This window comes from Dama dama, chromosome 9 (assembly GCF_033118175.1).
Source record: "Dama dama isolate Ldn47 chromosome 9, ASM3311817v1, whole genome shotgun sequence".
Lineage (NCBI taxonomy): Eukaryota > Metazoa > Chordata > Mammalia > Artiodactyla > Cervidae > Dama > Dama dama.
Window position 1 is genome coordinate 32,026,516 of NC_083689.1, and position 25,998 is coordinate 32,052,513.

At 42.6% G+C, this 25,998-nt stretch overlaps 1 protein-coding gene across 5 annotated transcripts in view; it reads left to right on the top strand.

Annotated features, from left to right (window-relative positions):
* ZNF608 (zinc finger protein 608) overlaps positions 1-25,998 on the top strand; it is a 105,169-nt gene that overhangs the window by 21,031 nt on the left and 58,140 nt on the right. For 4 of the 5 annotated variants that reach the window (XM_061150896.1, XM_061150894.1, XM_061150895.1 and 1 more), the window contains one exon: positions 25,725-25,980. In XM_061150896.1, coding sequence (XP_061006879.1) covers positions 25,725-25,980 — 256 coding nt within the window. Of the gene's footprint in view, positions 1-24,171; positions 24,295-25,724; positions 25,981-25,998 lie in introns of those variants that run through there. The other variant, XM_061150897.1, reaches the window with a different exon arrangement.

Sequence of the window (25,998 nt, forward strand, 5' to 3'; positions counted from 1 at the left end):
ACCAGTTGTACCTGTCAACTCATAACCAGCCAGAGTTCCCAGAGTTTCTGCAAGCAGTGTTAGTCACTCAGTCATGTCCGACTCTTTGTGACCCCATGGACTGTAGCCCACCAGGCTCCTCTGTCCTTGGAATTCTCAGGCAAGAATACTGGAGTGAGTTGCCATTTCCTTCTCCAGGGAATCTTCTCTGACCCAGGGATCAAACCCGGGTCTCCTGAATTGCAGGCAGATTCTTTACCGTCTGGGCCACCAGAGAAGCCCTGTGCAAGCAGGTTTGTCTTTAATTTCCTCTGAAGGCTTGACTTAGGAAAAGAAGATGGTGTTAGGACTGACAAAGCCCACAGTTATATATTTTTTCTGTTGGAACCCTGGCATATCTTAGGACACAGTGGAGAAGAGAGTCACTGAAAAAATAAAGTAGATTTGCCTACTTGTTGAAGGACCTCTTCTCTTGACATTTCTTTAAGACTTTGACACGAGGAACTGGGTGTAAGAGATGAATGTGAAGTGCAGTGTCTGATGTAGGTATGATTTTGAAGCCAAGTTACAGGGTAGGGAGCTGTGTCAAGTAGGAACCTGAGACGGGAGAGAATTGGGCTAACTAGAGGGATATCAAAGCCTGTTTCCTGACTGACTGGCTATTTGCACTTTTTTTTCTGGATGTGTTTCCTAGTCTCTTGGTTGACTATATGTGCTGTTAAGTCCACCCAGATAGTACACATGAACTATATTCTGTGCAGACCGTGTCATATTGGGTTGGGAGTCAGGCACAGGTCAGATCATGGAGGGCCTCGTAGGACATTGTGAGAGGATGAGAATTAAGGGTAACAACTAGGATTTTGGGGTGGGTGCAGTCAGGATTTGGGACTTTTGATAGACCCCATAGCTGCCAAGGGATGATACTCAAATTGGATGCCAAGTGGTAGAGGCTTTGATTGGAACCAGTGGAAGTACAGGTGGACTTTAGAGTCACGGGACTGGAATAGGTCACCTGGGAAGTATAGTTGGAGAATACGGGGGCTCAGGCTGAGCCACGGAACAAACATTGAAGGGAGCCAGCACTGCTGTCCATTGAGGAGGAAGACGACCAAGCCAGTCTCATGTTTCTGAAAAGCAAGTGAAGAAATTTTAGCAAGAAGAGTGTATAGTTGTGATGCAACAAGATATGTTCAATGAGGCCAAGAAGTCTGGTTAAGATGAGACTCAGAATTGACTCCTGTCCCTGGAAGGACGGTGGCTATTGGCGATCCATCTTGAGACAAGTAGTCCTGGGTGAGGGATGGGAATGAGAAGAGTAACAGTCTGGAGTCCTTGGATTTCATGAGAGAAAAACAGAAGCTGATGAGTTTAGCTTTTATATAAGGGGCATCTGAGATCAGGGAATGTGTGTCTGTCAGTTTTTGAAGTTGGACACTTGTTTGTCTGCTGATGGGACTGATACAGGAGAGGGAGAAAAGCTGATCATTTCAGAGAGAGGGGTTAAGGTGTCTTGGAGTAGGCACGGGGTTGAGGTGGGGAAGATCTGTTGCATGGGTGCATCTGTGGGCCTCTGGAGTGGAACAAATCCTCCATAGTAAAAGAAGGAAAGTCAGAAAATGAGAACAGGTGTTGGAGGGAGGGTGGTTGGTATGTTTTGTGATGGAAAAGTGAGAGCAAGTTTTCATTTTTTGTCATGTGTGTAGGATATTATTGCTCTGTCAAGGGATTCTTTTTGATACAGATGCTGTGGATAGCCATTCTCTGCCTCCTCCTACAGTTTAGAGAGCTTTGACTGTTTTGTGTTCTGACAGGAGAAATATTAGAAAGGGGAAGGTGTCCCCATAGGTCTCAGTTTATTCCTTCATTCATCCCTTTATTCATTCCTTCACGCAGCACGTAGTTTCTGAACACAGATTACATGCCAGACACAGCCTGCGTCCTGGAGATGCGATCGGCTGCAAAGTCTCTGCTCTCATGATGCTGGTATTCTAAGTTTCTTTGGGACAAATAAAGATATTTTGCTTGGTGTTAGGTGCTGTGAGTGAAAATGAAGCAAGAGGTGGTAGAGGGATGTGGGGAAAGGAGAGTTAGTATTTGTTTACATTTGAGTAGGGACCTGCCAGCCAGTGAGGAGGAGCCACTTGACTCCCTGGGGAGAGAACTTAGGAGGCCACAGCGGGACAGCCGGTGTACAAGCCCTGGAGGAGAGGCTGTGTTTTGTGTGTTGTTGGAGCTGAGTGAGGGAAAGGGGAGAGGGCAAGGAGGTGACATTCAAGTGGAAGGGTCAGGCCAGGCTCCAGGGAGCCATGAAGAATTCAAGTAAGATTCAGAGATGGGGAGGGGATTAGAAGTTTGAGCAGGGGCGGGCCAGGCTGTGACTTAGGCTACAGAAGGGTCTCCGTGTCTAGGACCTACCCTAAGCTTAACTTCCTTCTCTATTCCTCAAGTAGTTGTTTTGTTTTTTTTTTTTTTTAGTTCATTGTAGTTTCTGAGTGGGTAAGGGAGATGGAGCCGGGTTATCTTGTGTGATTTTTATCAGTTGATTTCAGGTGCAAGAGCATAAAAACTTTTTTGCCAGAGAGTGAACAAAATGGTACTTTCCTCAAACCATATTAAAAAGAGTAGATATTTAATGGATGTCTCTAGTTGTGTGTGTATACACACACACACACGCATGCATGCATGTACCCTATTGTATTAAGTAGTTTGTTCTTCAATCACCAAGTCATGTCCGACTCTCCTCCATCCCAGGGACTGCAGCACGCCAGGCTTCCCTGTCCCTCACCATCTCCAAGGGTTTGCCTAAGCTCATGTCTACTGAATTGGTGATTAAGCAGTTTATCATTACTCAAGTTACAACAGAAATTTTAAGTGGTCATAGTATAAATAGAAATTCTAATTTTTTCCCCTTGCATCCCATTGGCCTTCTTGTATGCTCCCTGGGTACTTAACTGTCCTGCTACTCTGGAGACTGAAGTAGGACCCTGACAAACTAGTTGAATTCATTAAAATACTTTTAAAATTTGACTTAAAATTTGAAAAGCAGTATATAAATTGTTAAGCTGTATGCAAATATTATATAATGGAAAGTAAGTTTTACTTCCCCCTTAGACCTACTCCCCAGAGTCAACTACTTGGAACAGTTTTGTATGTCTTTCTTGAAATAGTCTCTGTATGTTCAAGCATGTATATTTATATATCTCATCTCCTTATAAGATCAGAGCATAGTAAAGAAACAGATCTGTACCTTGCTCTTTTCACATCACTGTATGTGTTAGGTATCATATGTTCCCTTGCTCCCTTTGATTCCATAATTTATTTAACTGATCCTCTGCTAATAGCATTGGTGTTTTCTAATCTTTTTTCAGTTACAAAAGACTCTTGTGAATCTTACTTTGAATGTGTTTCAAAATTGTCCCCCAAACTGATTTCATCAGATACATTCCCACCAACAATGGAACATGAAATACATATACTTCTAGTTTAATGCTCTGAATTTTAATTCTTTGGCTCTGATCTATGATAATCAGAGAGAAGGCCCTTTTTAAAATTTTCATGTTGTAAACATGAAAAGGGCAGATTGTATCTCCTACATGTTAGCAGTTTATAACCTCCGACTAACTTTCAAGTATTTCAGTGTTTATCAGTTAAGTACACTTCGTGTTTTACAAATATTTTTTCATGTGCTTATAATTTTTCCCTCATTTCTTCATTTGTCTTTTGATCCTGTTTATGCTTTTTTTTTTTTTTTAACTTCCTGTGTAAATGTCTTAAATTGTGTAGTTAGGTTTATATTTAAATTCATTTCCTTTTGTGGACTCTGGGTTTTGTACTGGTGTAGAAAAATATTTCTCCAAGATTATTAAAAATTTTTTTCTTGTGCCATTTTGATGGTAGTTGGCAGTGTTTATAGTTTCCAACTCAAAGGTGAACATGATTTTCATTTTACTGGCTTTTGGGTTTACATTGGAATATAAATAATATTTGATCCACTATCCAAAATTCCTAAATCCTGTAACCAAAAGCATTGTTTCTTAATCAGAGCTTTACATCTGGATCACCTGAAGAGTACTTAATTTTATTCCTTTCCCAGAATACCCTGTCCCAGATCCCCTACCCACAGAGGGAGACTGCTTGGTGTGCATTTAGGAAAAGCTTCAGATAGCTTATTTGAAAGTGTCTTTCTTTATCTCTCTCTTTTTCTCAAAGGCAGACATTAGGAATGGTTATTAAAATTTTCTGTTTAAAAAAAAAAATTCTGTTTTTGCTTACTGTTTTGAGGTTTTTTATAGAAAAATCACCACAATATTGCTTTAAATAAGGCTTCATGAAGTGTGTTTTACATTATAGGTGGTTAAATACTATACTTGGTCACATGGCAGGTGGAACAGGAAGGACTCATGGTTTGCAGCTCCAGCCCTCGTGATATTTAGAGCCTGGTAAACACCCTTGTTGTGTTTCTTAGAATCCTGGAGCAAAGGCATACCCGCACAGTCTCTGCCTAAGTAGTAAAGATGGCCACGGCTTTCCTTGGTTAACCATTTGGTTTAGCAACATGTAGGAGGAGACTGCCTCATAGGTTTTGAGGCGTGTCTGAAGCGTGCAGTTTGAGCTTTACTGCCATGGGCCTGATCTGTGGAGGTCGTCTCTCCTGGTCAGCTGGTCTTCAGAAAATTGCCAATTTGCTCTCGTGCCCTCTTCGTCAGCAGAGCATGGCCATTGAGTCCTGCTGATGTTGGCCCCCTGCCTTCAGTAGACTGTTCCCTGTGGGACGCCCTCAACCCTGCTTCCTGCCTGGGTCGTGATCCGGGGGAGAAGCTTAGGAACGGGGATTGAGAGACTGGGTCCCACTCGATGCTTTGACACTAACTTCTTTTATGACCCTGGGCATAGTTTCTTCTGGGACCGCTGTGTCTTATGAATGGTTTCTTTTTGGACTGTGTTTTCTGAGTGTCCTTTTAGATTCAAAAGAGGTGTAGTTCCCCCCACTCCTAGCTGCTGCGTTGAGACATGTGTATTTGACTTGCACCTCTTCTGTTTCTCCTGCAGCATGAGACTTTGCAGAGCATGGATGCCACCCAGTCCCTGGCACTGTGCCTGATTCTAGGAAATGCTCCGTAACTACGTGCTGAACTAGCTTCTCTCTTAGTAGAGGTGCGGAGAGAGGAGGGCCTCGAGCCAGCTCCATGGAGAGTCCACATCTTCTGTCTTTCTTCCACGCAGAGATCACAGGCAAAAGTGTTGCTGGGAATTATCTGAATTTTGATGTATCTTGTATTTATGCAGCATTTTTAATTTTCTAAAGCACCGTCATCTGTATGTAATCGGCTCTGTTGCACCTGCTTGCCTGGGTCTGCTAGAGCGTGTCTGTTGAATTTTAAAGAACAAAGATAAAGATGCTTTACCCAGAAGGGTTATGCTGTGTCAGAATAACAGATTGCAATGGCATCCTGTTTGCTGGCAGATTTTTGTCTGATGATTTCTTTGTCACCCACAAAACCCTCAGGGCTAAAATAGAAGACTACTCCTAAAAAAAAAAAAAAGTCATTATTCAAGTGAGAGAGTGTCTATTATAACTTACAGCTCAGGTGTGACCTTGGGAAAATTATTTAAACCAAGTTAATCTAATATTTTGGGGAAAAAGGCCAGTTCAGGAGTTTGAAGTGTAATAAGATCTTAGAATCTCAGGGCTAAATTTGACCCCTTTATCTTTGATGAAGCTTGTCTAAGAACCTGGAGCACAGCCCATTCTGACAGCTTTGGTCGATAATCATTGACTGTAATCATATGTCATTCATAGTCATAACTTGTTAAATAGAACAGTGGTTTGGTTTTTTACCTTGAAGCTGCCCATTAAACTCAACGTGCTATTAAAATATGTTTTTCAAAAAAAAAAAAAGACACTTGCAAATATACATTTAATAGATTGAAACTCTCTTGTGTTTCTTGTGAAAGACTTTTTCTTCTCTTCTTGCTGTGTCGAGTGGCCAGGGCACAGTTGTGGTTCTTCTAGAGTTTCTGCTAAGTTACTACTAATTCTGGTTTCTGATGAGAGCTTTGACTGGAAAAGTGGTAGAGAAAAGAAATCTCATAATTACATGTTAAAGGAAAGATGATGATGATGATGTCCATAACTGAAACTGAAACATCTTTTATAGTAAGTTTCTAATATAGCATCAGCAAAGCCAGGGAACAGTTGTGTGTTTTTTTTTTCTTCTGAGGCCCCCTACCTGCCCCTACCCTTCCCGGGCCCCAGTAAGTTTCCTAGGGCCCCAGAAGTTCCTACTGTTTACTCAGAAGACTATTTCCTTTCTAATATCAAAAATGCAATCAATAATTATTAGTTTTTTACGGTGCCTAGCAACGGGCTGCCCAAGGAATGTTTCATTCATTAACACTTTCAGTTGTGTTTAAGTACTTCTGAAGTACTGTAGGTTTTTGTGATAGCCTTCAAAGGTCATTAGAGAACATGTTGCTGTTACTGTTTTGGTTTTACAGGTGAAGACACCAAGGTTTAGAACTCATGCCATGCCTTTACTTGCGCAAACGTGTATTGAGGATGCGTTGTAATGAAAAAGAAGCATGGCTCTTGCCCTGGACTTTACCACTTGGTTCTTGCTTCTTAAGTCTATTCTGGGTCATGATTTTATTGAACATCTATGGACTCTCTTCCCAGGAAAAAGAGAAGGAGAAAGTGCACCTATGTGCTAACATGAACCTTTGCTTCCATAATTACAGGGTTTCCCAGACTCCATCAAGTCTTTGAACCCAAGGTAGAGAATCTTTGATGTAACAATTGCTTGTCAGCAAGCCTTTGAGTTCAGTAACTTACTTGGGGGCCAGACAGCTTGACTGCTGACAAATGACAGGAACCCCATGCTGCTTTTTTCTCCCTTGATGATTTTTCCTACCACCCTATGCTGAGTTTGAAATGATGAGCAGCAAAAGAAATATTAGGAACACTCTCTGTAAATATAGAGTGTTTTATAAATAAAAATGCAAACAGATTGCTCAGTCGCAGGGGAAACCCAGGCCATGCATTCCGTAGTGTGGCTTGTGTTGCAAAACCCCACTAAACCCTTAGTTGCCAGCTGTTTGGTTTAACCTGATCATTTGCAAGAAAATAGCAGTCCTCACTGGTGCGTATGTTAACAACAATATAAGTGAAAAATACGCTGTGCCTGTGGCATATATTTTGGCAAATGCTTTCCATGTGTGGGTTGTGAGAGCTGGCTTAATTCTAACTGTGGAAATATCAGTGGGGTTTGTATCTGTCTTCCTGAGATACTTGGAAAGAAGGAATTTAAGTACTTAAGAGACCACACATTTTTAAATTTTTGTCCTACTTTGGAAAGAACCATGTTGATTTGAAGAAACTCATTAATGTGCAGAGTAGTTACTAGTCGTTACTCAATTAAATTCTGTTGACTGGTGGAAGTCAAAGAATGATGTGAGGTTTTACAAAATTTCTGATAGTTTGGGTAGAGTCAAAGTCAATGGCTACTTCTCCATGCATATTAATTTAAAAGTAATTCACTAATTCCATAATGACCCTGTTTGTTTTATACCAGTATTTAAAAAAGGAACATGAAGTCTTGCCTGTCTTTCTTCACCAAATAGCAGTTTTGCAGACCCTTACAAGTTCCCATATGTTAGTGAAAAACATTTCCCAAGAAATTGGCAGCATTGCACCTTGTAGCTGATGCCAGCTACTTCCTTGGGCCAATTCAACAGAGAGGAGAAGGGGGGAAAAATGCCTTGTTTTTTTTTTTTTTTTTAAATGCCTTGTTTTAGTGGCTGAATTACTCTGACAAGCTTTCACATTGCCCCTCCTCTTATTAATATTCTTTTTGATGTGAGCTTGTAAAACAGAGGATTGGCTGTTAATCTCCAAGATCTCAAGGGCTTTTGGCCATGGCCCATAATTGATGTGTTCACATGGCTGTTGTCTGACTACTAATGATTAGACAGCAGTGTTATCTACCAGCTACATCAGTGTTGCTTATAAATCACACTTGATAAACTGCAGTTTCATTTCTTCAAAGAGTCCCAACGTGTCTCCATACTTTGATAGAACTGCCAGAGGCATCTCACAATTCTGTGACAGCTTAGATTAGGTTTATTTTTCATTTCTGTTTGACAAAATATTAGACTTCCTAACGCACTTGAAAGAGCACGTGTTTGTTCCTCTAACCAGGCTCTTGGAGAACGATAGGCAGAGTAAGGCTTACCTGCTCTCGGCGGGGAGAGGTACAGGTTGGGGGTCCCAGGTTGTGTTTTTGCCTTGGATACTCATGCTTAGGTGCATGGATTGGGGCCACGCCACTCGGAGCGCTCTGAAAGAAGGGAAAGGGGTGCTGGGGAGGAAGTCTTCAGCATGTGGGCCTGTCTCAAACTGTGACATGGCTGGGGTTGGCTCTCTAGAACTACGAGGCTTCAGTGACACTATGTATGTTAACCCCAAGCCTTGCAGTGTGACTCTGCTCTGCACAAGGGCACAAGAAAAAGCAAGAACGTTTACGAGAGGAAGAGGCAACAGCCACAGGAGTCCCATCTGTTGTCCTTCACTGCCTGTATGGAGACATTCACTGGCCACACACACTCCCAACACCCCCTTTCAGCCCAGAACCCTGGGCTCTGCAGAGATGAAACTGGGTTGCACGTTGCACACACACGGTGCTTGGATTGGGAACCTCTGCTGAGACTTAGACCCTTATTTCGCCATAAACGCCTGTGTCCTTGAGCTAACTTTGCTCATCTGTGAAACTAAAAAAAAAAAAGAGAGAGAGAGAAAGACTAATTTCTACCGTTGTTTTGCATATCCTTGGGGGGCTGAGTTATTCCAGAGCCCCTTAAAGTCTTTTTGCTAAAACATTAGTTAATTAATCTTCACTTAAATTTTGAGAGCAATTATTAGATTTCAAAGGAGTATTTATAATTGTGATTTTAAAAACTGGATTTTTAAAAACTGGTTTTAAAAACCACATTGTTTTTGAGAGACATTTATATTGGTTATGGTGTGTCAGGAGGTTAGATATTTTTTCAAATTATACCATTTGTATTCAGAATAAAATTATGTGGCAAAAACTGGGAGTAGAGGTTTTGTTAATAAATTGTTAAAGTTTAAAGAGTTACCAGAATTCTAGCATATAAGAAGGCTGAAGAACACACAGTACCAGGCCTACCCAAAACAGATTCCCCCAACGCCATCCCATTAGAACAAAACAGAACAGAAGTCACATAAGATATCAGAGTGCCTCAGAGTTATTATTCAAAAGATACTTAAAGTTGTTGGTTAAAGCAACTGCTTGATAGATGTGCTTTTTTACATACTATTTGATATTTTATATACATAAAACTTTTCCCTAGTTTCTCACTTGAGTCCTCACTTTTGTCAGCAGTCAAGAATCTGCCTTCCTCACAGGAGACTCGGGTTCAGTCCCTGGGTTGGAAAGATCCCCTGGAGAAGGGTATGGCAACCCACTCCAGTATCCTTGCCTGGAGAAGCCCCATGGACAGAGGAGCCTGGTAGGCTACAGTCCATGGGGTCGCAAAGAGTCAGACATGACTGAAGTGACTTAGCACATTGGCTGGCACAGCATTGAGGAACAAAGGTACTTAAAAAGAGCCGAGGCTGCTTATCTTAAAATGATTTGTGGTTGAAGGAAATATCCTTTGTCTTTTTCAAATTTTGTATTGAAATATAGTTGATTTACTATGTTGTGTTTCAGGTATACAGCAAAGTGATTCTGTGATACATTTATCTATTCTTTTTCAGATTCTTTTCATGTATAGGTTATTACAGAGCATTGAATAGAATTTCCTGTTCCCTACAGCGGGTTCTTGTTGACTGTTTTACCGAAAATGCCCTTTTAAAAAGTTAAACAAAGCAATTTAAGTTGTTTTAGTTATGATTAATAGATTTTCTAATTCTTTTTTGGGGGGGGGGGAGGGGATGCATTCTGCGTGGCATACAGGATCTTAGTTCCCTGATCAGGGAGCGAACCTGTGCCCCCTGTGGTGGAAGTGGAGAGTTCTAACCACTGGGCTGCTAGAGAATTCCCTATGATTATTAGATCTTAATGCACTGTGGGAAAAAAATTCATGATTAACTTAGAAAAGATAGTCGTTCAGTGATGTAAACGGGTGCTTCCATTTAGTTTTGATGTGTAAAGGAAAAGTATTAGAGTTTCTAATGTAGCTGTAAAAAGTTAAAAAATCTATTAAGAGGTACTGAGTCTGTCTTTGAGCATATAAAATATGTATGCATATGTAAGAGCTGGATGGTAATATTAAAAATTAAAATAATTAGAATATTTTAAAAGATTTTTTAATATCATATTTAACTTTTTTAAAAAGTAGCATGTGTATGTTATCTGTTAGTTTTATGATGCTTGTTGCTTACCATTACGGCAAAAATAAGTATGCATTTTTTAATTTTAAAAAGATACCAGTTCTTCTTGACTGATGATTTAAATCATAATTCAAATCAACTAGATTTAAATTTAGCTTAGTCTGATGCTAACTCTCTTTGCAGGTGTTTAGCAACTGACTGAGATTTACTGTACTATGAAGGGATAGCATACTAGAAATATGCATTTTAATATAAATATGGAAAGCTCCATCGCCCACAGAGTGCTTATAGTTTGATACTTGTGGTATAGTACATGTTCTCCATCATTTGTTTGGGAATACGTCATATAAGAATTTCTTATTCACTGGCTTCATATCCACTAAAAATGTGCCTTTTTTTTTTTTTAAACTGATTCCTTACAGTTCTATGTGAACAAGATTTAAAGCAGGTATTATTTGACAGGTATGAGATTGAGTGAATTGCCTCTGAAAATCAGTCTTAGTAGTTTCTTGTAGTCATCTGAAATCTATCCTGAAGGAAAACACGTGTGCCCAGTCACTTCAGTCCTGTGCGACTCTTTGTGACCCACGGACTGTAGCCCGCCAGGCTCCTCTGTCCATGGGATTCTCCAGGCAAGAAGACTGGAGTGGGTTGCCGTGCCTTCCTCCAGGGGATCTTCCCAACCCAGGAATCGAACCCATATCCCTGGGGTCTCCTGCATTGTAGGCAGTTGCTTTACCCACTGAGCCGCCTGGGAAGCCCATTAGCACAACAAGAATAAGGTTTAGACCTTATTCTCAGTAGCTCATGGTGTCAGAATGTGGGAAAGCAAACCTACAGACCTGTCTCCCGACTGCCTTCATGAGACGTGTAACCGGTCTCTTAGCAACTGCACGCAGGCCTCCTGAACACGTGGTTTCTCCAGTCCCGCAGAGCCCCTTAAACTGCTACTGTAGGTGACATGTGCAGTAAGCAAGGGCACCGGTATAAAGACAGATGCTGATTGAATGGTGTCGGAGCAGCATTTCACACACTCCCATCAGGCACGGATATGCAGTAAGTGAAGAACAGAGCCAGGAGAAATCGTGTCCTAGAGCAGGGCTGGCGGCTCCTGCAAGCGGGCTGTGCGGCGAGTGCACTCGCCAGAGGCGAAGAGATGCACTACGTACTGTGTTTCTCCAAGAAGTGGGAAGAACGGGGTCTGACAGGAAAAAACAAAACACATAGTAAAACTAAATATTCTGAAAATGCGGATGTTGGATGCTAAGGTAATGTGACTCCATCTCTCATGACCCACTAGCCTTCATTCCGTTTTCGATGCTAGAGAGTAACTAAACTGGATTAGTGAGTATACATAGATGACCATACTTATTTATATGTGTGCTTTCTTTTGAGATCATTTTCAGTTTATTTTGATTCTTGAAGTCCCTCTGTGAAATAGCTAAAGCAAGCATTCTTAATGCCATTTTGTGAATACTGATCCTGATTTCATTATTAGACTTAAGATTCCTCCCAGGACACCAGTTTCTGGAAGAGGAAAAATCATTGTTCCTCCCCAGTAAAATCAAATCATATACCTGATTCTAAGTAATGATAAATGTTCAACTATAGATTTATCTCCAGATGTTTTGAAGTTTTTCATTTTATTTGAAAAACCATCCTTTGGTTTCCAGAAACCATAGGAGCAGGTTTTTAATGTGTTGGTTGAGGCATGTGACACATTGAACAAGTCCTGAAAACGTTGCTTTTGAGGTTTTGATGGAAACTGTGGCAGGGACCACTCACTCTGTGTGTGGGCTTACTACAAGATGGGGATGATAAGGGTTTGATTTGAGTGACCTCATTTCATGTGTCCATTATATTAAATGCAAGTTGATAACATTATATACTATGACTCCTACTTTATAGGTAAGGAAACTGAGGCTTAGCAGAGTTCAGTGAAATTGTAAGACGATGCTACTAGTTTGTAAATGATCTGAGAGTTAAACACGGAGACTTATCTGTAATATGCAAGCTCTTACTGAGTTCAGAAGTGTTAGTGGGATGCTTGGCATGAGATGTTGACCTGTCTGTTGTGATACTCTGTGAGAAGTAGCTTCTGGAACCGACAGTCTTAGTTGAACCATTCATTACTAGGCTTCTGCATAGAGAACTCAGATTTCTGGGATTGCTTGATTCATTTCTAGCTCCCAACCAAATGTATTTGATAATGATAATTTCATCTTATTCATTCATTTAAGAGGAAGTTAAGCTAAAATATCCTAGCTTTAAGATTAAAAATGTGACCAAAAACATGTTACAGTTATGTGGGATTTTTAACATTCCTCCATTCTTATAGGAATAGAGAGGTATAATTTATCAATAATGTTGTTATTTCAAAAAAACTTGACTTGTGTGTAAGCTCTGTCTAGGTAGGAATCTTAGCCGTCTTGGTTATCCTTATATTAGTGCCAAGCTGTCATAATAGAGAGATACTCAATAAATATTTATTGAGTTTTTAAAGTCATGACTGCTTAAGTTAGAATTGAAGTATACCTCCTGTCTCTTTTGTGGGGCTGTGATTCCTGATTTTTGGTGGGAGAGATAAGTGTAGTAGTGCATTAAATTTTTTTTTCCTTTTTGCCTCATTCATAAATGAATCTGTGTGTTTACTTCATCGTATTCCTATACTTTTCCCAGCTTCTTTTTTTCTCTTCCTTCCTGCTCTTTTTCAACACCCCCACCCCACCCCCCATCCCATCCTCACTTCCTCTCCCTGGTAACATTCATTAGAGTCCACTGGTGAACCTAAATGAGCTACTTAAAGGATTAGCATTTCCCATTAAACTAGAGCAGGGACCAGCAAACTTTTTCTGTAGAGAGTCCATAGTACATATTTTAACTTTGTGGAACCAGATGCAGTATCATGGGTAGTTATCTAGGTCCTGATATGACTAGGGAGAGTAAACAGTCTCTACAGACTTTTTTCAGTTGATAAAAATTAAAATCTAATGATAGTAATTGAGTGCACTTTGTTTGTAATAAGGGTCTACTAACTAGAAGAATGGAATTCTCTCTTTATGGGGGGTGGTGATAACATTTCACTTACTGTGGGTTCAGAGTTAGTGGGTGCTATCATTAAACTGATTGTAAAACATCATTTGTAAAAAACGTGCTTAGCTTGTGGGGGTGTACAAGATAGTGGCAATTGGGCCAGATTTGGCCCTCTGGTCTTTGTTTGCTGACCCTTGAACTAGACTGCACCAAAGCCATCCCAAGCAGGGTAAACTGCTGATATTCTTCTCTTTGTAGAGGCTAATTCCCTGGAGACTGAAAAGGCAAGGCATTCACATGGGAGGAAGGTCGGTGGGGGGGGGGGGGGGGGGGCGGGGATTGGGATTGCAGGCAGGGAACAGGAACAGGAACATAGACAATGAGGGGGACATGATTTTAGGGTACCCGTGTAGGAAGATAGAAAGGAATATGAGTGAGTTTGTCTCTATTTAGGGTCCAGCCCTGATTCTCAAGGGAATGAGCCTTGGACCGTGTAGGACATCACTCTGGGTAGGGTAGCATCAGGTGGAGGCAGTCTGAAAAAGCATATTCAAGATGACTACTGGTTTTGTGATCATCTCCTGAAGTGCAGGCCTCATTACCTTGGCTGCTGGTGACACAAGGGCTGCAGGAACTGGCATTTGGAGAGGGGGAGCCTGGGTTCTCACGGATCAAGTCATCTGATGGAGGAAAAGTGGCTGCAGCCATGGTGTCGAGTCATTATTTCTTCACTTGGATTGAAACAGAAGGTTCCGGAGGGTGTAGGGGCCACTGTCTGGGGCTGCCAGTAGCTGTCAGGGTGAAACTTAGGGCTTGCCTTTAAAAAGCTAGCAGTCTTGCTCCTCCGGTGGGTAGAGGGAAGGGAGGGACCCTCTCAACCGGCTCCCCAAAGATCCGCAGTCCATCTTCCCTTGACTGCCCTGTGGTGTCAGCCACCAGACCTCCCAGACCACGGTGACCTCGGAGCCTGTCTCCTTTGGTTGTGGTCACTCAGCTCTCTCCTGATTTGCTGCAACCTCAACAGCCAGGCCGCCTCCTCTCTTACTCCACATTGATGTCAGGGAGAAATGTTGTTGCCCTTTCTCATCACTTTTCACAGGCTCCCTGAGCTGTCTTGTCCACTCTGCTGGCTTCACCGCTTTCCCTCTGTCAGTGACCCCTCTCTAGTCTAGATAATTCTCTTGAGCTCTACACCATTCTGTCCCTCCGCATGATCAACATCACCCCACCACCCTCCACCCATCCTCTCCATCCCAGGGAATGATGCCCTCGCCCGCTCACGCAGAAACCTGGGGCTGGCATTTGAGTCTCCTCTCTTCCCGCACCCCCACCACATCTGCCGCCTCTTCTGTGAAGGACTCCAGTGACTTCAGCTGCCCTCCTTCCTTCCTCCAGTTTCAACCCACTCACATCTGTTCTCCCACAGCTTCGGTTTTGCCAGAGAAACTATCCATCCTCCCATGCCCCTGCTTTAATATCCTCAGCACGCTCTTCTACCTTTGCAGTCATCCCCCAACGTTCTTAGTCTGTCCTGCGCTCTTCATGAGCCCTCTGTTTCTCCAGCCTTGATGTTCTATCTTCCTCCTGACCCACCCCCTAAGCTCCTAAACTCATGGTACTGTCCAGTGTGGCTCATCTCTGTCCATGTCTCCCACCCTTGCCCAACCTTATGCCTGCAGTTCCTTCAGATCCACCTTGCACCCTCCCTACCGCACCCCTTGGTGGCTCCCACGATGTTCTGAGCCTGGCTGACCCCAGGCTGCTCTGTGGCCACTGCTGGTCTCCCCCGCAGCCTCAAGGGCCCTCCAGGCTCATGCAGATGGTAGCACCTAGCAAAAACTTTTTAGATGAGGAAACAACTTCCCCAATGGTGAGGGGGCTTCAGTCAGCAGCTCTTGTAAAGCGGAGGACACAGGGTCAATACACCACCTCCCTGCACACGGAGTTGGTCCCAGCGCCACCTTGGCTTGTTCATTTTAGGACCTCTGCACAAGGAGTTGAAATCATAGTCTCAATCCTGGGCCCTCTCCCTCCTGCGTTAGCATTTGTTTCCTTCCATTCTGAATGGAATGGCTTAGCATCTTTTCATTAAATTTTTTTTTTAAAATCGTGAAAGTAGTACATGTTCATGCTAAAATTCATGCAAACACAGAGGCTATAAAATGAAATCCGATTCTTCCCCATTGCCCTGCATTTTTTTATATGGATTAAATTTCTAGAAGGATGCCTACGTAGGAAACTGTTAGAAGAGAGGCTCTCCTTGGAGAATGACCCGTTGGGCTTTTAAAGTCTGCTCTGTTCTCAGGAGGGAAAACAGAATTCTGGGCCTGTGGGAAACTCCTTTGTGGGGGTGGGGAAGGTTCTCTGAGAAGAGAACTTTGAAAGTTTGAGTTATGGTACAGAGCTTGGTGGAGGGCACAGCAGCCCTCACTGGGACAGCCTGTGGCCTCTTGTTTGGCTCCTGACCTTGCTGTGTGCTGTTGTGTTCCGTTGTGTCTGAATCTTTGTGGCCCCCATGGACTGTGGCCCGCCAGACTTCTCTGCCCATGGAATTTTCCTGGCAAGAATACTGGAGCAGGTTGCCATTTCCTCCTTCAGGGCATCTTCCTGACCCAGGGATCGAAACCATATCTCCTGCACTGATGGGCAAATTCTTTACCACTGAGCCACTTACCTCTTAAGAATTTAGTTTCTTTAGTCTACAGAATCAGATGAGAAAGGCCACTCTTGTCTTTCCATAGAGCCAAAATAAGAATGGATGTTAAAAAAAAAATGTCTGCAAGGTGTCCTTAAAGATGGGTATGAAGATGGCTGGGGAGCGGCATGATTTCTTTCTGTCTGTCCATCTCTGTGATGAGCTATGGAGAGCTTTACTGAGTTTGATCTGATACAAAATTAAAATTTTAAAGCTTGCGTTAAGAGAGTGATGGCACCTTTGAATCAGTGTTTGGGAGTTATGAAAGGAAGGATGAGAGATAAGAGGTTGATGCTGAGTGTCCTAGACCTGAATTTATGTGAGTAGTCTTTCGTTTTTTCAGGGAGGGAATGGTACCAAAATAGTATGTGGGGCAAGAAGTGACAACTGGCCCAACGTGCTGTGGAAAGGGGGTTTGACACTTTCCATGAAGCATCTTAGTTCTCATAAGGTTTGACTCCTTGCCATTGAACTTGTTATGACCAGCATGTATTGTGTTTATAGTTGAAATGTCCAAAATATTCCTTGAAAAGACTATGTTTCGGTGGTTGCAGGTGAGATTTTCTACTATAAAGAAGTGCTGTTGGTTAGAGGATTAGGAATAAGGTGATTATCCTCCCCTCCCCCCCCCCACTCCCAACAGGCTTTTCTTTCTTTCATTTCCCCTCCTTTCTCCCTTCATTGAATCATGTCTGTGTCCTGAGATAGTTGAGGATTAGAGACCTCCATCCTTTTATTAATTTCAAGGAGAAATTGGGGTCATGCGAAGACAGGCAATGCTTTAATGGCTAGTTATCTGCGGAGATACTCAGTAATCAGGGGTTTTGAAATTGATTTGCTCGCTGATCCAGGTGCACCCACGTGGAGCAAAATCCAGAGTTTCACCTCTGGGCTTCTTTTTTAAAAATTCCACTCTTCAGGACCAAGGGCCAGATCTAATTGCAAGAAATGGGATTGATGTGGAACTTTATAGGGGTTTCAGTTCAGTTCAGTTGCTGAGTCATGTCCGACTCTTTGTGACCCCATGGACTGCAGCATGCCAGGCTTCCTTGTCCATCACCAACCCCCGAAGCTTACACAAACTTGTGTCCATTGAGTCGGTGATGCCATCTCCAACCATCTCATCCTCTGTCGTCCCCTTCTCCTCCTGCCTTCAGTCTTTCCCAGCATCAGGGTCTTTTCAAATGAGTCAGTTCTTCGCATCAGGTGGCCAGAGTGTTGGAGTTTCAGCTTCAGCATCAGTCCTTCCAATGAATATTCAGGACCGATTTCCTCTAGGATTGACTGGTTGGGTCTCCTTGCAGTGCAAGGTCAAGTGGAGAAGAGTCTTCTCCAACACCACAGTTCAAAAGCATGAATTCTTTGGCACTCAGCTTTCTTTATAGTCCAGTACTCATATCCATACATGACTACTGGAAAAACCATACCTTTGACTAGATGGACCCTTGTTGGCAAAGTAATGTCTCTGCTTTTTAATATGCTGTCTAGGTTGCTCATAACTTTTCTTCCAAGGAGCAAGCATCTTTTAATTTCATGGCTGCAGTCACCATCTGCAGTGATTTCTGGAGCCCCCAAAAAATAAAGTCAGCCACTATTTCCACTGTTTCCCCATCTATTTGCCATAAAGTGATGGGACCGGATGCCATCATCTTCAGTTTCTGAATGTTGAGTTTTAAGCCAACTTTTTCACTCTCCTCTTTCACTTTCATCAAGAGGCTCTTTAGTTCTTTACTTTCTGCCATAAGGGTGGTGTCATCTGCATATCTGAGGTATACACAGGGGTTTAGTTTTGTACAAAATAAAGGGAAAAGGATTAATCCAAGAAGACTTTTTTTTTAAGTACTTTTATCACCACCTCCTTTCTTTGTGGCTTAATTTTGTTTTTTAAGGTGCCTTTGGAAGTAGGCAGGGTGAGAGGAAATCAGAGAAGCCTTATGCACAAGATAGAAAAACACTGGTCATTTACTGCTATTTAAAACGTGCTTAGGTTGCTGAGTAGTGTCACCGACAACTTTTAAAACAGATGAAGAATCTGTGGCTCAGGAATAAGACAGGATTGGTTCCCTTCCCTCCCCTGACAAAGAACACAGATGAGGCTGAGTGTGTAACAACTGCTGTGGTTGCTGAAAAGTACCCAAGGCTGAGTCCCTATGTCCCCTCTACCTCCACCAGCTTCATTTCCCCAGGGAACCTGGGACAGCTTGGGGGAGGGCCTTGTAGGGGAGATTTTGATTTGGCTTCAAAACAATCAGAAAGCTTAAGACACCAGGTCCAGGGTAGTTTAATCCTACGCTGTCATTCCATACTCAGTGCCTTGTCTTTTGCTTTGAAAAATTGTCACGTCTAGAGCATGAAGTTAAAAGTCGTCACTGTTGTTTAAAATATCGTTTACACCTGTGGCTGGCCTGTCTGTGCCCCTGCTTTGTGACCCACACATGGAGTTGCTCCTTGAATAATACGCTTAACAGTCAGCGACCTTCCCTTGACCACCATCCCCACGCAGCATCACAGAGACCCTGGGCTGGCATTCTGTGACTTCAGCAGGGCTGGAGTGCTGGTTGGAGATGGAAGCATCCATCTTGACCCCACTGGCCTTGGAACTGGAGCCCTGGTCCATCCTGAGGCTGAGCCCTACCCACCTGTTCAGCGGCTAAGCCTTTAAAAGCGTGTGATCATCTAGAACTTTGGCTTTTGATTTGGTCTCTGGTCTTTATACCTAGGAATGAGAAAGTGAAAATAATAGGGTGATTCCCAGTCATTGTACATAGCTCTTGCTTTTGGAGCCGGATGATTTAAAACAATAACAACAGCAAAACAAAACCTGAGCTATGGTCTCTGCAAGGTTTTGTGGTTGAGGTTTCTGAAGGAATTGCGGTATTTGCTCGGGCACACCAAGATGCACCATCCTAAAGTGGGAGTTGAGAAAATAATCAGATGCATGGCTTCTAACATGCAGAAAAGGGTCAGAAATTACCCGGGGAGGTAGGTCTCTTTCTACCTTGTGCTCTTTTTTATGTTGAGAAGAGTTTCTTTTGCTGTTTGATCAATGTGAGTTCAAATTCTGGCTCAGCCACTGACCCTAAGTGACCTTTTCAGTTTAAGTTCCTTATTCCTCATCTGTTAAGCACTCTCAGTCACAACCTTGTGAAGACTGAATGAGGGAATACACAGTATCAGCCCTCCTGTGTAATAAGTGTTAAACAGGAGTGACTGATACTGTTCCTAGTTTTACAAGAAAGCCCACAGACTTTGAGGTTTGGCTTTGAATTTCAGCTCTCTGGGTAAGTAGCTCATTCGCTGAGATCTTCAGTTTCTGTTTCTATAAAATGGGGATGTTATGAGTGTCAGAGGAGATAGAAAACATCTGGGGCCTGGTGTACAGTAGGCCCTTAGAAGGAGTTTGCCCTTGTTGTTTGGCGGCAAGCTGTAGAGCTTACTTTGCCCTGATCACGGTTTCTGGAAAGAAAAGCCTGCACTACATGTAGGAAAGACAGAATTAGGAATACTGAAATGCAGTTGTTCCAATTTTGTCCTACAAGGATGAAAATTCACCCTTGACGAATCGTTTTGGGGAAAAGATTGGTGCTTAAGGAAACCATTTTTTAAGCTTCCCTTGCTTTACTAATGAAGCAACGATGTCTGGCAGAAAGGGTAGTTAAAATGCAAAGTGATGGACTGCGCCAGTGGTCACCTTTAAAGAGCTGTGATTTCCCTTACATGGAGTGCCGTCTCTGTCTAATGCTTTTTAAATTAAAGAGGTGACTGTGGGCAATCTCATAAAACAGCCAAATACCAGCATATGGAGAAAACGTGAGCATTAAGTAAGTGTGCCCCGGTGTGCTCACAGAATGTAAAAATATTGACTCTGAACAAAATAAAACACCATTCCCGCTCTGGTTGTTGGCGACCCGAGAATCCCAGGATTGAGGGGTTAAGAGCAAGATGAGCATGGAGATTTGTGGCAACAGATGGAAGAAACCCAGGCAAGTTCCCCAGTGAAGGTTCAGACCTGCCCCGGGGTGAGGGAAGGAACCTTTCCTTGAGGCTTGCCTGTTTCCTGGTGGTGAACTTCCCATCTGCCTGGCAGTGCTCGCCATCCCCGCAGTGGAGCCAACCTGACCGTCCGTTTGTCGGCTCAGCCCTGCCCAGGCGACCTCTGCTCACTTGTCGGTTTCCAGCTGCTGGAAGCCGTCACCAGTGGCCACAGTCCGTGCCCGAGTGGTGCAGAGCTGCTGCCCGCCACGCTCCAGCATTGGAGCCTTCCTTGCTCGACAGCACTCAGGAAGCTCTTGAAATAAGGTGAACAGAGAAAATATTGCCAGGATCCCTCTGCAGACTGTTTTTCCCCCCCTGGTCCTCTGATTACTCACCCTAAGTGCCGCTATCTGTGTAAATAACCTTTTCTTCCCCGCCTCTCTCTCCCCTCTCTGCTCCCCCACTCCCATGCTCTGAGGCTCTCTCGAGTAATAAATAGCCAGGCTACTGCGCAGTGTGCACCAACACCTGGGAATAATCATGCAAAAATAACAGTGAGAGACTGCCGCGCGTCTGTTCTTGACATTAACTTTCCTCAGTTTGACAGGCTGCCACCACCAGCTGTTAGACTTATGGGTCTTTTTTTTTCCTCCAGTGGAGATGGCTGCTTCCCTCTTTCAGGCTCTAGTAGATTACATCAGTGTCCCGTCAGTGTTCCATCAGGATAACAGAAAAGAGCTTTGACAAAGGAACCATCGCTAAAACCGGCCAGTTCTCCCTCCTCCTCTTTTAGTCCAGTTATTGGTATCATTTGACTAATAATTCCCTATCGATTTTTAAATGGAAGATGGTAGGAATACTCTTTTAGGGTATGTCCCTCCCGAAAGGTATATATAAATGCTACTCTGAGTAGCAAATCCTAGCATTTGGCTGAACCACCTAGCATTTTCTTTTCAGTTCAGGTCTCAGGTATGTTTGTGATAATAATAATCATATTGATGATGGCAGTAGCATTTATTTATTGAGGGCTATTCAGTACCGCATGCCCTGGGCTAACGTCATTTTGTGTGATCTTGGGTACTAGTCACCTTAGTAGTCAGGTGTTGTTTCCATTTTACAGATGAAACTACTGAGTCCCAGAAAGATCAGGCCACTTGCCCAGGGTTCTGTTGCTAAAGGTTGACATGGACTGCAGCTACAGAGGCTGATCTCTGCCCCGCACTGTCTAATACATGCTGGTTTTCACACTCGGGTCACCCTGGATAGCCCCTTACGTGAAGTGCTGCAGCGACACTTGCAATTTTGCTGGATTTGTATGACCGTTTGATTGTTGCTGCAGTCTTGGCACACAGCAGGTGTGTTAGTGATTATTTATTGGGTGGACATGTGATCAATTTGAGGTGAATAAAAGGAAACTTTGAGGGGAGCATAGCACACACAAAAAAGAGGTCCAGCAAGAGATGAGTGGAAGGAGATTCTGCAGAAGTGGAGAACTCATCAGGGCCTGCTGTAAAACGGGGCTGGATTAAGCCGGTGGACGACTGCCAGATGCCCGTGCATGAAGGGAGCAGTATTTCCTCAGGCTGAGCTTCTCAGGGTTAAGCCTTTTTTCTTATACTTTTAACACACTTTAACCGCACTTAACCATGCATTTGGAGAGGATTATAGATTTATGTTAAACATAGTAGGATATAAAAAGGAGCTTTGTAAGAGTGCATGCAGGGTTAGAGAACTGTAATATCAGACCAGGGACTTTTTTTTTTTTTTCTTTTCCTAAGCCGTTGTTTACTGAGCTAAGTGCCATGCCAAGCTTTGACTGGGCATGAGTTATCTCGTTGAGTCTTCATCTTCACTGCGACCCTCTGTGGATAATCATTATTTGTACTCCCATTTCTTAGATCCGGACACTGAACCCTAGAATAGCAAGGTCATTTGCTCAGAATCCCACACAAGCAAGTACCTCCAGGATCAGAATTTGAACCCAGAACAGCCTGAGGTTTGTCATTACCCAAGTCCAAGTGTACATTGCCTCCTTTCCAGACACTCTCGTAGGAACTGTTGCTGCTCTTAAAGAGCCTCACTGGGTGTTTCAGTGTAGGAGTGAATGACCTGAGAAATCAGGGGACAGTGAAAGTTGACCTTTTGTATAAGGCAAAAACAACTTTCAAAACCCTCGCTGTGTGTAGCCTCACATGGCTGTGTATTAGACACCATGAAATACACAAGAACCAATTCCTTTTTTGGGAGAACATGTCCCACTGGGGGTGTTCACTAGTGCAAAGAGATGACCAAACTCTAAATTATTTCCCCCATGCCTCTTTCACCTCCCAGTGTATGTTGAACCTCCTTTATAAAGGTCCTTCTTAGAGGATGCTGCTCTTCTATGGTCACCCGGGCTGCCACTAGAGATAAATTATTGCCCTTTCACAGATACGGGCCCTGGTTTTCTCTAGAATGAGTACGCTGGCTTAGATGACCTCCTAGCTAGAACATTCTGTGGTTGTCTCAAAAAGCTGGAAATGCAAACTCAGCGGCTTATGCCTGGGCAGGTCACTGCAGGCTGAGGGAAGCTCAGCCCTGTCAGTTGATGCCACGAGCAATGTGGGCCCAGCATAGCGCATGATCCAATTATTACGTACGAGAGAGTGGAAATTCAGACTTCTCCCTAATTTTTTGTGTTGGCAAAAAGAAAATGTTTTTAAAACTGGCATACCTGCCAACTAAAACTCCTCTGAGAGTGGCTGTAATTCCCCACCCCCTTTCCAGTTGGTAAGCTCTGGGAGAGCAGGGCCCTCATGGATGGTCTTTGTTTTCCACTCCAAATCCTGAAATCTCAAGGGAGAAAAGTTTGCTTTTCTACTCTCATAATGATAATCAAGACTAAGGGAATGGGGGTTTTGAGCTGCATTGAGGAAGCGAGTTCAGTGGAAAAACTAAAAGAAATTCACTTGTGTAAGTCAAAGAGCTTAACCTATAAAACCATATAACCTGTTGAGTTTTCCTGTCAAGTTTAAGAGTTTTAGACTGTTATTACATTGGGGGACTTTTATGATTATGTTCATATTTATAGTCAAACTTCTCTGAATCTTAGTTTTCTCATTTTAAAACAAGTGTGCACAGGGCTCCAAGGTCCCTTCTATATGTATCATCAGCTGAACTCTTTTCATTGCTTTTGAATTGTGTTAATGGAAATAAACACAGTTAACTTGCCAGTAGGCCTAGGATACCGTGGCCTCTCCCATCAAGCCGTCTAGATTCTTTAGAAGCTTTATCTTTGGAATTACATAAATATCCTAAAGAGTATGTGAGTATGTATGTATCTCCATGCAAATATATTCATAAGCAGAGTTATACAGAAATAGAGATTTAATCTAGAAATTGTGTTGTGATAGGATTCATCATCATTATTAGAAGGCAAGAAAATACATTTTCCAGTTGAAGAACATGGGCCTCAGTGAGGTTAAATGGCTCTCACAAGTCACAGGCTTACTTAGCGTGGGAGTGGGGCCAAAGTCTTGTTGTCCACTCACCCAATCCCTACAACTTCTTTTGTACATGTTTTTCCACGCATCCTAAGCTTCAAAATTAGAGAGCTGGTACTCTCCGAGACACCTCACCTCTTTTATTTTATTCAACCTTGTTTATCTAACTGAGGCTGTATTTGTTCTTTTAGAATTAATGTATGCTGTCGATCAAGGATAGGAAGACTATTTTGAGAATGTTGTTCCATTTTGTTTTTTCAGTTTATATGTGTCGCACCAAATTACAGTCAATTTACAACTAACTATACAAATTAAGAGTTTGTTGGGAATCACACAAAAAAATGTGCAGTAACTGGTTTATAATTTTCTTTGGTCTTTTTTTTTTTTTCTTCTTTTAAATTCTAGAAAGTGACTTCAGTCTCATGCAATCCTTTTAGTTGTAATAAAGACTACAGGGTTGCACTGGCTTCCCCCACCCCCCTTAAATTTTCTTCCTCTGAACCCCTTTCTTCATTTGTCAGCTCAGTTTTAAAATAGAAACTATCAGTGTGAACTTTGATCCACATTAAGCTGCATTTACACGAAAGCATAAATCACCAGATCTGGGGCTTGGGGCTGTTAAATGCTTTCCTTTCTCGGGCTCTATGATCAAGAATGAAGAACAATAAAAAGCATGGAGCAAAAGGAGTTTTATGGCAGCTTGGAGAGCAGGAAATTAACTTTCTTTAGTGTGCAGTTGGATGAAGGGCTGTTCTGTCGCATCTTGGATCACTCAGGCAAGTGAACGTCGCTGTATCATTTTAGTGAAATGCAAACTGTAGAAATAGCTCCTCCAGTCATATGAACAAGAAGCCCACACAGATGACTGCTTCAGCTGTTGAAGGAGGAGCACACTTCCTCATATGACTTCTCTTGAAAAACACTCTGTGTGTGTGTTTTGTTTAAAAAAGAACAAAGACTATGCACTATTATGTCTGTATAAAATGTTGATTTCTTACAAATGTTAACTGAGAATATATGAACAGACTAAGATGGGATTTTACCAGAAGAGCTTTCTCTGTATCCTTTTTACACATCTCTCATGTCAGTCCAACTGATAAGACATATAAAATATCATCTCTTGTATGTCAGTGACGTCTCTATGCAGCCTGAGGACACAGGTGATCTGGAATCCTATGCAGAGATGTTGTGCGTTTGGCTCTTTACATGTGACAACCTGTCAGCCAGAGCTTTTCTGTAGCAGTCCCAACAGTTGTTACAATGGGTGGAAGGAATGGATGAGTCTGTTGGCGACCTACCTACTTAGTACATATGTAGCTTTTGGCTTCATTAGTGGCCTGACTCCTACATTTTTTATGGTGAAGAACACCTTTGCTGTTGTCCTCAGGATTGGGGTGCAAGGGAGCAGGTGCACCACAGGGTCTCGTTTTGGCTGACATTTCTCTTTCCTGAACATGGAGTTGCTAAGTCCTGATCAAAATCATCAGGGATCTTTACAGGCTGAAGCACTAAAGGACTTGTGCATGGAGGAGCTCAGATTCTGTTGAGCACATGCATTTATGGGTATTTCTCCATTTCTATGAACGCTGTCAAACTTTGCAGTAGAACACTTAGTTAAAAGTTGATGCCTAATATATGCTAATAATATCCAGTTTCTGTGTTTCTGTGTGTGTAATCAAGTTTATGATTTTATATGTTTGGCAGAGTAAGTTAATCTATTTTAGTAGTGATTGAATTCATTATAGTTTATAAAGTACTTTGAAAACAATTTTAATCCATCTCTTATGCTTAAATGTCCAGTGATGCCTATATGGATATTTATTGGAGTTTCTCCTTTGGAAAATATTGTTATGTTGAAAATACAGTTTCATGACAAGTGGGAAATAGTCTTCATTTTGCAAAGCATATTTCCTTCACGTCTCTTGAGGCTAAAGATTGTCAATTGGTGAATTTATAAGGACCCCAAAGGCCTGTCTGTAACCCAAGAAGCTAGAGCTCCAATGTTTACTGTGTATGTCATGAAAAATGAAAATGCTTATTTCTCTTCTACTTTGTATTTTGGCACCATTAAAAGCACACTCAAAGCATATTATAATTGCAAATAGAATTTGGAATGGTGATGTATTCTGGAAGTGATGTAAACAGATTGCATTGAAAAGAGCTCCAAGCACGTAGCGCCGCTGCAGTAAGCCTGTCTGTCTTTCAGGTTGACCCCCTGTTTACAGTGCCAGCACCTCCGCCACCGATTGCCAGCAGTCTCACGCCTCAGCTTCTGCCCTCCTACTTTCCCCCATCTTCATCCAATATTGCAGCACCGGTTGAACAGCTCTTGGTTCGGACTCGTTCCGTGGGTGTCAATACGTGTGAAGTTGGCGTAGTGACAGAGCCAGAGTGTCTTGGGCCCTGTGAACCCGGAACCAGTGTGAATTTGGAAGGGATCGTGTGGCATGAAACGGAAGAAGGTAAATACAATTTATTTT